At 36.0% G+C, this 15,300-nt stretch overlaps 2 protein-coding genes across 2 annotated transcripts in view; both read right to left on the bottom strand.

Moving 5' to 3' along the window:
• The window catches only part of LOC124644765 (EF-hand calcium-binding domain-containing protein 1-like), a 38,042-nt gene that overhangs the window by 4,286 nt on the left and 18,456 nt on the right, over positions 1 to 15,300 (bottom strand). The gene's annotated exons all lie outside the window — the stretch shown is intronic.
• On the bottom strand, positions 1,644 to 2,695 carry LOC124644764. The gene has a single exon (XM_047184295.1). It carries the CDS (start codon positions 2,670 to 2,672, stop codon positions 1,671 to 1,673), a length of 1,002 nt encoding a protein of 333 aa, XP_047040251.1. The 5' UTR covers positions 2,673 to 2,695; the 3' UTR covers positions 1,644 to 1,670.

Raw genomic sequence — 15,300 nt, 5'->3', positions numbered from 1 at the left:
TTTTCGATATAATCATCCCCTTACACGCTTGGCTCCGGCCCGCATGTAAGGTTTTACACTCTCTTCATAGAGAAGAAAACTAAATAACATACAAAATATAATAAAAAACCTTTGAAAAGTTTTCTGCAGCAGGAAATGAAAAAACTAAGAACAATTAAGCCCTTTTCTAAATATTACAAATGGTTATGGTTAAAAAGAAAAATAAAAAAGTGGTACGATATTGCCATACCATATGGCGGTACGCTATAAACATATACATTACGAGAATGACAACTACAAGGGGTACATTGTTTGGCGACGTGCAAACAGAAAACTATGCAACACCACTCTTGACTATGAGCTGATACGATGTTTGATAAATATAAATACATTCCCAGAAAGGAATTCAATGCACTGAGGTCAAGCATCAATCTCAAGAGCGATTATAGAGATCATAGAAAACACCAAAACTTAAGTAAGGCCCTTACTAAGTATTTTATAAGAAGAACTTGAATACATGTAACGGAACTTCATAGACATGATGACATTTGAATTGATTTTGACATTTGATGAAAAATTACAAAAATGTGAAGTTACGTTTGATTTAATAACCCCAGTGTTTTTACAAGTATAATTTTAAATTAAAAGCTTGTTACTTGCAGGTAAGAGCTTTTGTTATGTATCAGTTTTATAATGAGTTTATTGGTTTACGTTTATTTAAGCACATGTTGCGTAAATAAAATATTTTTGTTACTTGCAAAAAAACGCAGTTTCTTTTACTTCTCACACTGGGATACAATTCACTATTATATCACTTTATATGTATTATGTACCTAAATTGAAATAAAATACTGCGAACAAAAAGCCTACAACAATAAATATGCATGGAAAAAGTTAAAAAAATATAACATTATACGAGTAAATAACCTTTCTTTGGACATTTTATTCACTTAAATAGTAGTCATTCTGATGCCCACATATTTTAATAAAAATACTTTGGCTAACTCCAACTACTTTAGCAAAAACTGTTACAAAAAGAAATAAACTCTAACTGCAAAGGACTGGGAGCTAATTTAGAAAAATATTTTTTACATACAGACAAGCGTAAGTATTCGCTTCAGAAAGTTTTTCAAACCCAATTACAAGTTTACTCGCTTGAGGGAAAGGACACTAGAGATATCACCGTCACAGAGAGGTACAAACATCGAGAAATTTTAAAGGTGATGGTCCAAAAATGTATGGACCAAAAACCCAGAGTCGATTTAGACAAATCAGGTATCAATAGCTTTATTAAAATGCACAATTTACCCCACCGAAAAAATTATGCCCATGTCCATGGGATATAAAAGTTATAGGCTAACAAAGTATATTGGAAAAATCATGAATAACTGGTTATTTTTACCAGTGTTTGCAACAGCAATATATTAATAATGAATAACTTGTTATTTTTATCAGTTTTTTCAACAGCAATATATTAATAATAATAATCATAGGACAATAATAAATATAAGTAGCGATTATATGAACCTATCAAGTTGAAATCTTATATTTTACAGCTTGTAAATCATATGTCAAGATACTTTTGTCGTGAAATCTTTTTACAATTGAATGTGCCTATTTTGTCTCAGATTATTTATTTTTTCAGTCGCTTATTAAAAAAAAAAACAAATACTGTGGGAAAAATATTTATTTCAATTATTTTCAATGTCTATTAATATATGATCTAAGAACACAGCAGGTTGCATAAGGTCGTCTTGGTACCTGGCCCAGGCCAGATAATATATAATGCTTATTATGTGGGCACAACTGCCCAATGTGCGGCGACCATGAATACAGCTGCAACAGTATTCCGAAATCCTATTAGTGTTATATAAAACATAACAGTAATATGTTCTTGTCCCGACGTGCCTGGAATGGATTCGACACCTAATTAACGTACTTTCTTCGTTATTAATATTTATCCTTTCGGGGTGTCTAAAAACTTCAATTGAAAAAACCCCAGTTCCTCTAATATGTTCGCAACAGTAAGACCTTGCAAGTTTTACGTGGTATGTGCCTATTGCGAACACAATTAATTGGTCATAATCCATTCTTGGAAAATCCGATAGATTGGGGTTTGTTGCATCCATTAGGGCAAACGCAATTCTTTGTCGATCCCAATGATGTTCATCGACGTAATCGGCTAATAGGTTCGGCCTGTCCCTATTTCTTTCAATCATCTCTATAAACTCTTCAGTAAATCTGCTGTCTTCATATGTTAGATGAGTTGCATTGGTAAGCGCTGCAGCTATTCTATAATCTGTCATTGCGTTGCCTAGCGCTATATTAAAATATTTGTGTCTAAATATTTTAAAATCTCTTTTTATCGTGCCATTAATGGTTTCTACGACCCATCTAACCATGGTTATCAATCTGGATTTATTTGCCGCTATTGTACTTAATTGTCTTTCATTACGTCCTACAGACGGTGGCATGTAAGCGTTACATCCACATCCCTCTAGATCCGGCAAACAGTCTCGGAAACCCCGATCCAAAACAAATACATCATTTGGGTGTAAAAACCATCGCATTGGAGCTTCTTCCATGGGACCATCATGGTTATCTAATATTAGTTTTACTATGTCGGAGTCTGAAGTTCTGGCGCCGTAGGGTCCAGTCACTTCTATGATATAGCCATCAGCACACACAATCATGAAGGGCTTAATCAAGTTGCTATACTTGTGTAAGCTATAGCTTAATCTGTGAAATAGAAAGTTGGAAGATTTTTGAATAAATAAATAAGTGCCGTCGATAATTAAAATGGCCTTTGTTCGCTCTTCATTACCGAAAATATAATTCGGAAGTGTCCTATTTCTTTCGATCACTTCATGTCGGCTGATGTGGTCAAACCCCAGATGCCGAGGAAGGTATTCATTTTTGAGACATCGTCTAGCCTGCTTTAACATGCGCTGTAAAGACGTTTTCGATGTGTTTATCAAAGATGCCAGTCTTACGTGAGGTTCACCTGATCTAAGTTTACATAGGTATACGCCCAATACAGTATTGCACTTATTAGTTTGTCGTAAAGACGGTGTTTCTTGTAAGATACTCTCAAACTGGTTATGGTTCATTCCAGTCCAAAAATGGAGATCTTCTTCACTTATTTCATGAAGCCTTTCAAAGTCAACATTACCTTTTCTTTCAAGCACTCGTGTATACAACATAACTATCTCGCGTAAGTTCTCGTTTTTGAAATTATCTTGGCGATTACTCACATTTACAGAGAAATCCTCAAATGATGAATTCATTAAATGAAATCGACAGACTCGTGCTAATTCTGGTATGTAAAAAGAATAATAGCTTAATAAGTGCGCTTTTATACTGTCGGGCACTTGTCGAAGTTGTGTTGAAGTACAATTGTCGAAGAGACATCTTCTTGAAGTATTCGCGGCACGTGTAAATCCAGTTAAAGAAAACGATTGCGGTGGTGCTTCAGGTGTTGATGGTTGCCTCAATGCATATTCAATGCGTTGCCAGCAAGGATGACAAATAGATCTTGACCCATCAAAGACGATCTGAAATCAACGAGACATAATATTACATAATTAATATTTTATTATCAACCTAATATGACCATTTTTGTAAGTACATAATTTTAATTTTTGTAAGTTAATTAATGTAAGTTAATGTTTTAAGTTTTGTAAGTACGTAATGTCAGACACTATGTGTTAAGTTTTTACTGCCACGAACGGCTAACTGGACTTGACTTAAGACTTACTTCTTGTGGTTGTCCATGATTCAGTAGGTGCTCCACGACGATTCGATGTGACTCCAAAAACTGAAGCGACAAAACATGACGTTGTCTCCGTAACACTGAGCGACTACAGTTCACACAACGATTGTTCACCTCCATATTAGCAATGTCCAAAACAAAAGAGTAAATCGGTGTCCGGTGTAGAAAAAACAGGCCTTAAAAATCCAATAATGAAACGCACAGATCACAACGGTAGCAAAGCAAACGAAGGTTCAAGATATATAATGAATAACAAAGATAGTTAATTATGCTAGAGAACTTAAAAAAATAGACGTTATCTCATTAATAAAGGATTTTGAACTTGATAGTTGCATAATGATCGCTAGTTATATTTATTATTGTCCTATGATTTTTTTTTTTTAATTTTTTTTTTATGTTATTTGGTTTTCTTCTCTATGAAAAGAGTATAAAACCTTACATGCGGGCCGAAGCCAAGCATGTAAGGGGATGATTATATCGAAAAGGTAGATAGTATATAGTATAAGGTACCTATATAGTAGATAGTGTGGATGATGTGATTCATCATCATCATCATCATCTTCTCAGCCATAGGACGTCCACTGCTGAACATAGGCCTCCCCCTTAGATCTCCACAGATACCTGATGATGTGATTATTATCTATATATTATATAAAAATGAAACCCACTTTCCGTTGTCACGACATAACATGAAAACGGCTTGACCGATTTGGCTGAAAATTAGAGGGGAGGTAACTTAGACCCTGGAGAAGGTTTTTGTCACTATCCGGCTACAGGACGGGGGTTAAACCGCGGGCGAAAGCTAGTTATTAATATAATGCTGTTGAAAAAACTGGTAAAAATAACAAGTTATTCACGATTATTTCATATATACTTTGTTCGTCTATAACTCATATATCCCATGGATATGGGCAATTTTTTTTCGGTGGGGTAAATTGTGCATTTTAATAAAGCTATTGATACCTAATTTGTCTGAATCGACTCTGGGTTTTTTTTGGACCATCGCTTTTATGTAATATACGAGTACGAGAATGTTATTGAGCCAAAAATCGGGATCGATAAAATACAAAGTACCAAATATTGTGCTTTATAAATTATTTCCCTTTTTTATTTTTATACATGCAAACATCAATGACATTATACGTCGAGCTCTTGTTGCCGTCGGGGTACCAGCTGTATTAGAACCAAACGGCTTGGCACGCGACGCCGGTAAGAGACCAGACGGCATGTCGTTATTCCCTTGGAAGATGGGTAGGCCTTTAGTATGGGACGCAACCCGTGTCGATACTCTTGCGCCATCACACCTTCCAAGTTCTGCGTGCTGTGCTGCTGCTGCCGCTGCGGCTGCGGAGAACCTCAAGCGGCGGAAATATAGTGGCCTTGTCGGAAACTATATTTTCGAACCGTTTGGGGTTGAAACCCTCGGGTCGTGGGGTCCGAATGCTCACATTCTATTTAAAGACCTCTCTAGGCGGCTATTACCTCGGACAAAGAATCAGCATGGCGATCCAACGAGGTAATGCTGCCAGCCTCTTGGGCACGCTCCCAGTTGACAGCGATGGGGACGAATTTTTTGACGCTTTTTAGTTGTTCGTTTTACTAGGATAGTTTTTGATATTTATTGTAAATATGTATTGTAAATATCTAAGTAAATAAAGTCACATGAAATATCTGAATTTTTATAAATTATATTTATACATCATTGAAATAATCTGTTCTACCCGAAATAGGAGTAAACGTCTCTGTAATGAGTCCTGGCATCTACATGACAACCGAAGTTACGTTCAAAAGCTTATTTGCAAAAGTAATGTAATCCTAGCGGGAACTTTGGAAGTCTTAAAATAAATATTACAATTGTTAATAATGCTAGCCTTAAAGGTTGGACTATTGTTTCCATCGTTGAAAGACTTTTCAATCTTTGTATCGACTGATTGTAATTCAAAAACTCGCAAATTTTTGCTTTCAAATCAATTGATTCATTGTGCCGCTACTTTAAACAATGTAACATCGATATTTTATATTTAAGTTTCTCGAAGTAGCTCTATTGATTCTCAGAATTGCTATTTCCTACTAATTATAATGCGAACGTGTATTAGACGGTTGAGGATTTTTACTCCATCATTGACGATTCTAGAGAGAATATAATACTCTCATTCAAGATGCTTCTGAAGCAGAAGAGTTTGTTGATGCTCAAGAAGAGATTACGGAACCTGAATCTCACAGGTACAATTTAAGAGACAGGTCAACCCTTAGACCTCCACAGTGGATGAAGGAGTATGTTTGCCTGATTGACATTGATCACTTTTCTGAGCCTATAACGAAGCCTTGGGAAGCAATAGAAAGGCTACCATGCAAATGGATGTTTAGAATCTAAAGAAATTCAGAGTTCCACAAAGGGGCAAAACATATCCATATTAGACATTTTTTTATGAGGGAAATGGTGCAGGAAGGTACACTGACGGTTTTTAAGACAGCTTCAACAGATCAGCTAGCTGATGTCATTACAAAGGCAGTTCCCAGAACTTCTCGTGGATTTGCGACAAAACATTGGGATGTATTGGGCAACAAAATGCTTCTAATCAATTGGGGAAAGTATTATACTGTATGTAATTCCCGGGACCCAAAGGCTGGCTTTTATTTCGCACAGAGGTTGAGCATTGCCATCCAACGTGGCAATGCTGCCAGCCTTTTGGGTAGATTACACAGTGACAGCGACGAGGAGCAATTTATTTCTAACCATTACACGTTTGAAAATTTTTATTCCACTATTGACGCATCAGCATCAGAAACTACTTGATGAAACTTGGCAGTAATCAGAATAACATACAGGCTTTTCTCTTATCAAACTATTTATCTAGCCTTAACATAATTACTTACAGGTAAGAGTTATTTTATATGTGAATATTGTTTATTCTTCGATGAAATAAAAAGGTGAAACTTATCTACGAAGGTAACTTAAGAAGTGAAAATGTTTTGACGTTCAAACCCAATGTAATTAATGAACAAAGCTTTTTATAAAAGTTACGACACAAATAACTTCGAATGGCGAATCTGTAGACACAATATATAACATGATATGTTCACAGTGGGAAGGTAAAGTCAATAAGGTAAAGTCATCTACACTATTAATAAAGAGGCAAGGTTTGTTTTCCTCGGACTGATTTCAAAACATCTTCCACCTTTTACAAAGTCCCTGATTCACATGCTATATGTAATCCGGATGCGGGAATTTGTTACCCGGGCTGAAGTTGAAACTATGAGGATGAAGTAGTAGTTAATGTTTTAATTATTCGCGGAAAACACATTTTGATTATGAATTAATTGGTAGTTCCAGCAACTCTTTAACCACATACATCGATCGCACATCGGAGTAGTTACCTAAACTCTGCTGCTGTGAGCTACACTGTGGTGAATGCACGCAGGCACTATGTTTCATAAACATGCACCCTTTGTGACGCAGGTCTTTATCAAAGCTATTACTAGCTCTGCCAGCACTTTCATTAGTAAGTAAATCGGCAATTATTTCATCTCATCGTCGATCCTCACCCAGATGAACAGCCACGTGATCTATAGAATATTATGGAATAATCGATAAGCTATTCCTTCCGGGAACTTTGAATTGAATATAGGACCGGGCATGCTCACTAGGAAAATATTATGTTTGTATGATTAGGTAATATTTAACAAAAAAAACAAACTTTCTCAGTAGAAACCTAAGTAGGATTGTCACGACTTCGAGCCTGCAAATGAAGTACCTAGTTAAACGGCCGCTCAAATTCAAATTCAATCCTATTTCAACTTAGATTAAATGCTGGCATGAAGCGAGAAGTTGTGAATAATAATTAGTGCCAACACTGAATCATGCTAAATGGAAAAGTTAGCGGGATTGTGTCGGGGCCTGGGAACATGGCTGTTTAAACAGCTAACTGTTTTCATTGTATGGGATTTATAATGACTTCGTATAACGGGTCATTTCAAAGTATTGAGCATTGTTTGTAGGTTCCGACTAAATATTTATTGGAACAATTAACCAGCTATTATGAGACATACCCTGAAAATCAGAACTATTGCGTTGTTCGGCCATTCAGAGAATGCGTTCCTGACACGTCGCGATTGAACTGACGACGTAACTTTGCAATGGCGTTGCAGTTACGATAAAAATATTTTTGCTGGTTGTTTACCGTTTTAACAATTGAGGAGCATTAAAACAACATTATTATATCAATAATCAATGAATGTTATAATTTTGTGCCAAACTGAGTGTCAAATAACTTGGTAAACAATATTTTTCTAAATCTATACTGCGCTATTACAAGGTTATGTCAGCGGTTTATATTTTGTAGTGCTGTGCTAAAAATAACAGGCAAGTATCGTAATCTGTTCTTATACAGTTATAATATAAAATAATACGTTTTGATTTTCTTTTTAAGAATTGGAAAATAATGGACTATAAGACTTAATTATAACTTTTATGAAATATAAAAATAAAACTATGACCAAACCGCATTTTTATACTTAGATTAAAAATGGTAACCCCAAATGGCGTTACGGGCCGCCATTTTGTGACGCTAAAACAGTCGTCCGTTGTCGTTTCGTGCGCATAGACCACGTTTTTCAAGTGTTTTCGATCTGTTTTTATTTGATTACCCGGCTTTTGTTAGACCGAGATATCAGGATTGATTCTGTTATTGATAATAATATAATTATACATGTAGGCGAAGATGATGATGAAGACACCACCTCCTCAAGCAAATCGGAGTCTGATTAATATTCTGTTCGCACATTCAATTCAATGTACTTGTAACAAAGAATAAATAAAACAATTTTATTATATGAATATTACCTTTTTTTGGTTTCCACTTAAATAACTAAAATATAAAACAAATGATTCCGCCAATTTAAAACGAAAATAATCTTAAAATAATGCGGCGGTTCATTTTGAAGGAACGGTAACGAACTCAGTGTTATGTTGTGCCCATCACTAGTCGTGACTAACTGATAGGTGTCAGGAACGCATTCTCTGAACGGCCGAAGTATAATAAACCAAAAGCCATATAATAAGAGCAAGCAAATATAGCAAAACTATTATATCGGTAGAATATGGAGAACTTTTAAAAACCTAACACCTGTACCTGTACCCATGTTTGCAAATAATAAATGACTTTGACTTTGACTTTGAATGCTTATTATATTCAAAGACGACGTACATCGAGAGATTTTGAAGCGCATTCACAGCGCGGAAAATCATGTCATTCTAACAGAGGCCAAATACCACGAGGATTGCGTACTAAAATTAAAAAAATAATATGAACTTATTACGCCTTACTTTGACAAAATCTGCGAAGCAATTGAAGAAATCTACGATTTCACGCTCTCTAGTGAAGAAAAAATCAAATTGCTTATGAGCACAAGCCTCAAGCACTTTGGACAAGAAGGGAAGAATAGAGATTGGACGGAAATGACTAGGGAGAGTGGGACTGGCAATTTTGGGAAGAGGACGCACGTAAGCTTTTGCCAAAGCACGGGAAAAGTTCCAGAGTACAGGGAGAAGTTGACAATGTGGGTGATAACAGGAAGGGTCGGGACAAGGATGGTAATAATCATTTGTCAAAGATTGTTTGATTTAATGGATAGAATAATTCTTCTGATCACATCGACTGGCTACAAATTAAAAGGATTGACATCAGGACGCGTTAGACGTGATATGAAATTGAGTGTATCCTGTTTGGTTAAATAATCCAAATCAAAAGAAGTACTGAAATGACTGTTCAAAGCATCTAAAGCGTTGCGTATCATCAGATTACACCGATTCCTAGCAGCCTTATATGAGCCCAGTTTTCTTCCGTACGTTCCCTTTTAAACTTTTTTACGAATCAGACTATTCCAATATGTTTCAACCCATTGTTACGCAAACTACAACCTCACGAAGCCTAGCTAACAATGTAATCACTAATGAAGTATTGTTACAAGGAACAGTATGGCAATAGCCCAATTACTATAATGCGATATTAATAGTTAGTAAACATAATATATGTATGTAATGTGATTTCTGAGCTGAAAGATCTACTACAACCAACTTAGTTTCGTCGATGATCTTTGCAAAAGAATTCCCCGACGTTGCGCTCTTAACGGTTTCGGCGTATAAAAAACCTCACCTAACTATTATCAAATCAGCAGAAACGTTGACATGGCATGACATTGAGTTAAAAAAATACCTTGTTATTTTACCTTGATGTGATTTGTGATTTGTCAGTAATTGACGAGATTATTTCAGATATTGCAGATCAGATACGAGAAAAAATAGAGAAAATAATAATTACTCTAACTGCAAAATCTTTACAGTACTTTTTGAAAGACAAAGTTAAAAATATAGACATCATTCGTTCAGTTGTACGGCCAAATATGCGTCCATTTCACTTGGAGTGTTCACAACTGCATAGTAACTTACGATTTATAAAAGGATTTTATAGAGCGAACGTCTCCCTTTTATCTTCTACCAATTTGTCCATATGACCGCCCACAAACATTTCAAGCCGACTGCAAAGGAATTCCAATTCCACCTTTTAGAGAACATTTCACGATTCAGAGATAGATTTTTTCGTGTATGAGAAAAAAATTATAACGAGGCGAGCTACAGCAAGACCGAAAATACTCGTCGTGAATTTTTATTCACAAGGCGTCTGTGAATACAAATAAACTCTCTATCAGAAACAAAAAAAAAAGAGTTTGTCTTTACAATGTTATTTTCAATAACGTACTTGTGTGAACAAGAAATCTTACTCGCTAAATGGACAATTGTTGCACTGAAAGCATTTTCCAAAAAAAATCCTGTTGTCCTCTAGTTGAGATAAGCACGTTCAAACAAACAATCTCTTCAGTTTTATAATATTGGTAAAGATAAAGGTAGTCATACTAAAACCAAGAGATCCACACGCTTTGAACTAATTAGTATTTACATAGTCTTGTGTATGAAAAACGTAATAAGATCTAATCCGTCATACCACCACGACATTTGTAATAATGCACAACTGCGACAGACAAGAATTTCTCGCAAAATAAGCAGTCTTTTTAAGAAAAGAATAATCCCCCAACGGCTTAATTGTAAGACTGATGAACGACTGGTCGTAAACTCGAATTGACCCTGGAACGAAGCGACGTGAGCGTAACCCCTCTCTCTTTATAAACGAGTTTATCTTATTTAGTTAACGGGAATACTAGCTACACGAATAAAGTGCCTCCCACATGGCCAATAATCCGTTAGTAAATAGGATGTAATATTGGGAGCGGGCACTAGCCTGCTTGCTAACCAGGTCTTAGATTACCACAAAGATAATAATTTGCTCACAACTTCTGCGTCCATTTCAAGTTTTCCATCATGTCTCATTTGTGTGATCCATATCATTTCTTGTACATTAATAGTAATTACAGCAACACTGTTTTTACCCGAAATTACTTAAGTAACTTTTAAATTTGGTGTGTGTTACCGTAAAAAAACAACATATTTCATAGAAAACGAATAGTTTTTGTAAAGACTGGAAACTATTTCTAAATGAAAACACAAAATTGCTGCCAAGTATAATTTAACGGTTTAATATGGAACCTACAACTCGATTGCTCGGATAACCCATACGAAGTGTTAATCTGAAGCGGGAACAAAATCCCGTGAGATTGAAGCGAGGCTGATAATGAAATTAAAAATAATTGGGTTAAAAATAAACCCTCCATTACATTTATGAACTGTGGTGATGTTTCAGCTGCGCACAACACCCAGACAATTAACATCACACCGAGACGATTGCCAAATAAGTATGGTACAGTATACATTTTTTATCACAATCTACGGCTAAAAATCTGAATAGTTGTTTGTTTGAATGTGCTAAATCTTAGCAACTTAGAAAAAATCTTTCAATATAAGATTGTTCAAATCAAAAATTCCCATTTATCTATCAAGGCTACAAGGTTATAAGATACTTTTTATACGGGTGCACGTAGTAGTTCCCACGGGCCGCGACCAGCACAACAGAACAGCTGTAACTTAGTTGCAACGTGCATTGTTTGATAAGAAGCTTAGTGACAAGGCGAACATATAGGAAAACCACGGAACTTGGGCAGCACTTAGAATATGCATTCAAAGGACTTACCATGCTTGTTGCTTAGTTGAATCCGCATTTGATTTGCTGATGATGGCATCAGAAATTCAGAATATTGAAACATAACACACCGCATACGACCTATAATTCGACAAAAGTACTCATTGTAACCGCAACTCGGGCTCCCAAGATACAGGCCTAGCCTAGTTTGGGGACCGCCGATCCAAAAAAACCAATGTCTGCTACTACATATAGTTACCTACACCAAATCAATGTACCTAAGTTAATTTTAAGGCAAACTATGTAACTGTGGATAAATAAAAATTTTATTTATTTATTTTATTTATTTATTAATATCACTAACCAGCTAAAATATAAAAACGAACGAATTTATTGTACCAGTAACGCCGTTATGACAAATCTAAAATCGATACTTTAGTGTCCAAAAATTATTAAAATATATCAGATCAGCTATAAAAATAAACTGACCATGCCAAGAAAGATTTTCCTATGAATTCTGAATGTAGATTTTTATATTTATATTTTGTTATGTATTTATTAACGTTTTTTTTTTGTATTTTGTTGGGTCGTTCGTCGTTTCGCCCCACAAGCGATTGGCACCGCGGTGCCAATCGACGAAGTACAATTTTTGAATGGGTCGATTCGCCCCGTGGTGCCAATCGACGAACTACACATTTGGAATGGGTTGATTCGCCCCACAATATGAAACAGTTCTGTTTTTGAAATTGTGATTGTAGTCAGAGGAGATAAGCAGTTTTTATTATAACGTTTTCCGTGTAGTATCATTACCTACCGAAGTTTTATCCATACTTCAAAACCGAAAGATGCATTTTTGTATCTGAACTTTTCTGGCACCCAGTTTCATCTTACGATGTACTAGGATAGCATAAAATACTTTAAGTAAATCCCTCGGGGCGCGGGTGAGACCGCGTGGAATAGCTAGTTATTCAGAATATTTTCGAAGTTAGCATAAGCATCCATTACGACTTAATTTCATGAAATCTGGTAGTTGTGAAATTTTTGTACAGCTCAAAATTGTCAGGAGGCAAAAAGACTTAGATCTTTTTCATAATTTTTATAAAAAAAAACTATGTGTTTTTGCTGGGAAGAAGAAGTCGCGCAACAAACTCCGCAGCAACACATGTCTGTCTGTTACAAGAACCTTTCAACAATTTATTATATACATATACATTTGTGTGCAACATGTATTACATTATACAATATGCAGCCTCTACATACCTTAACTAACTCCAAGCGTAATCAATTTAATGAAAAGAAAAATAGCCTCCAATTATTTATAATAGGATATAAGGTAGTGCCCGCCTACATGTGCGATAATGTTTATTAGTCCACTCAGCCAGAAACAAAAAAATATATATAAATGAGTTTACCTAATTATATAGTACTACTTATATAGTCAGTAAGACGACCAGGCACCACAAGCAGCACCCGTTCACGAGCATAACGCGAGGATCAGCCATCGCCCCCCTCGCACATTTTTGAGGAAGGGAGGCAACCCGACCGCCGACGCTACCGCAAGCAGTGCCGTCTAAGGGGGCAAGACGTACTCACTGCTACAGATTTATCAGTTCTCGCTAAGTAGTGGTCCTTATTAACTGTTAACGACGTAATTAGTTTATTGTTGTTTTCCTTTTTATTTAATTTGTACTATGATTTTGTTATATTATTTTAATGTCATTAAACAAATAAAATTACCAACGAGGGCGAGGTTCGCAAGCATTAACCGAACTCCTTGCAGCACTGGCTGCTAACTAGCTGTGTTGTTTTTTAGCTCGTTTTTTGTTTTTGAGTTGTCATCGCGCCGTCTCGCAGCGAGCCGCCCTCTCGTTTTTTTCTGATTTCTTTTACCTATAGTTCGGCCATTCAGAGAATGCGTTCCTGACACGTCGCGATTGAACTGACGACGTAACTTTGCAATGGCGTTGCAGTTACGATAAAAATATTTTTGCTGGTTGTTTACCGTTTTAACAATTGAGGAGCATTAAAACAACATTATTATATCAATAATCAATGAATGTAGTTACGTCGTCAGTTCAATCGCGACGTGTCAGGAACGCATTCTCTGAATGGCCGAACTATAGTTGTTTTATTTAAGGCCCAGTTTTTCGGTCTATCTCGGTGTTTACCGCAACCATTGAATACAGTCCACCTCCCACCGAGCACATTAACTATAATAAATTCAAGGCAAAATAATAAAATAAAATACAATGCATGTATCACGTCAGTAATCAACGATCACTTTCCTTGAAGCGGGTGGAACAGCTAATTAGTCAGAATATTTTCGAAGTTCGCATAAATTACTTTCTCTAATTCGGGTTGTCGGAAGCCAGTAACTCTGACACCAGTCTAACCAAAGGGTTGCCCGGGTAACTGGGTTGGGGGGGTCAGATAGGGCAGTCGCTCCTTAAAAAGTACATCCGGTTAGACTGGAAGCCGACTCCAACATAGTTGGGGAAAAGGCTCGGAGGATTCGGTTGAATTTGTCTAAAATGCTGAACTCCTAGTACCCAATATAAGATAATTAAAATAATCTCAATTTTGATGCAAAACGTAAATATAAAAAAATAAAACATTTTTTTATTAGGTACACAGTAGTAACAAAGTTTATATTAGGTAGTAGGAGTCCATTTTTCTAGACCAAGTATTTTACTTATAATATTTTTGATGAAAAAATTATGAAAAAGATCTTTAGCCCTCCTGACGAATTTGAGCTGTGAAAAATTTCACAACTACCAGTTTTCAGGAAAAATATTTCAATGGGTCGATTTACCTACGTTACTTCCTTCTCATGGTAAACTTGCCCGTGCTTTTCAGGCCGAGTTTTCCCAACTGTTAATATTCCTAGAGTTTCCCCCTAATCCTTTTCAACACAATTCACTCACTTTTACACTTCTGCTCTCCTGGTAGATGATGTCAATTTTCGTAGCGACTGTTCAAATAAATAATTAGAATTGACAGTATTTGAAATGAGTTAACCAAATGTTTTGCTGCGTGGTGCGAATCGACCTATGCTTAAGATACCTTGGGCGATTCGCCCCGAATAAAACAAAAACAAAAACTGTGGTGCGAATCGACCCATTCAAAAACTGTACTTCGTCGATTGGCACCGCGGTGCCAATCGCTTGTGGGGCGAAACGACGAACGACCCATTTTGTTAATCCTGTTTTAAGAAGTGTCAAGATTTTTTGTTTTGAAGAAAAAATGTAATTGAATTGAAAAAAATATTATATTTTTGTTGTTCACATAAAAGATCAGTAAGATCACAGTACAAGCTTATTAAGACACAAAATGTAGTAAGATCATGGCAAATCAGCAGGAACAACTTTCCCAAAAATAAAAATTTTATTCACTTCGAATTTCGCCTGAATTATTTCCAATTGTTGAACTCACGTTATTAATTTGCGAGTCATCCAACAA

Source organism: Helicoverpa zea, chromosome 31 (assembly GCF_022581195.2).
Source record: "Helicoverpa zea isolate HzStark_Cry1AcR chromosome 31, ilHelZeax1.1, whole genome shotgun sequence".
NCBI lineage: Eukaryota > Metazoa > Arthropoda > Insecta > Lepidoptera > Noctuidae > Helicoverpa > Helicoverpa zea.
The sequence above is the reverse complement of the archived record's forward strand: the minus strand, read 5'-3'. Positions and strand labels throughout refer to the sequence as shown.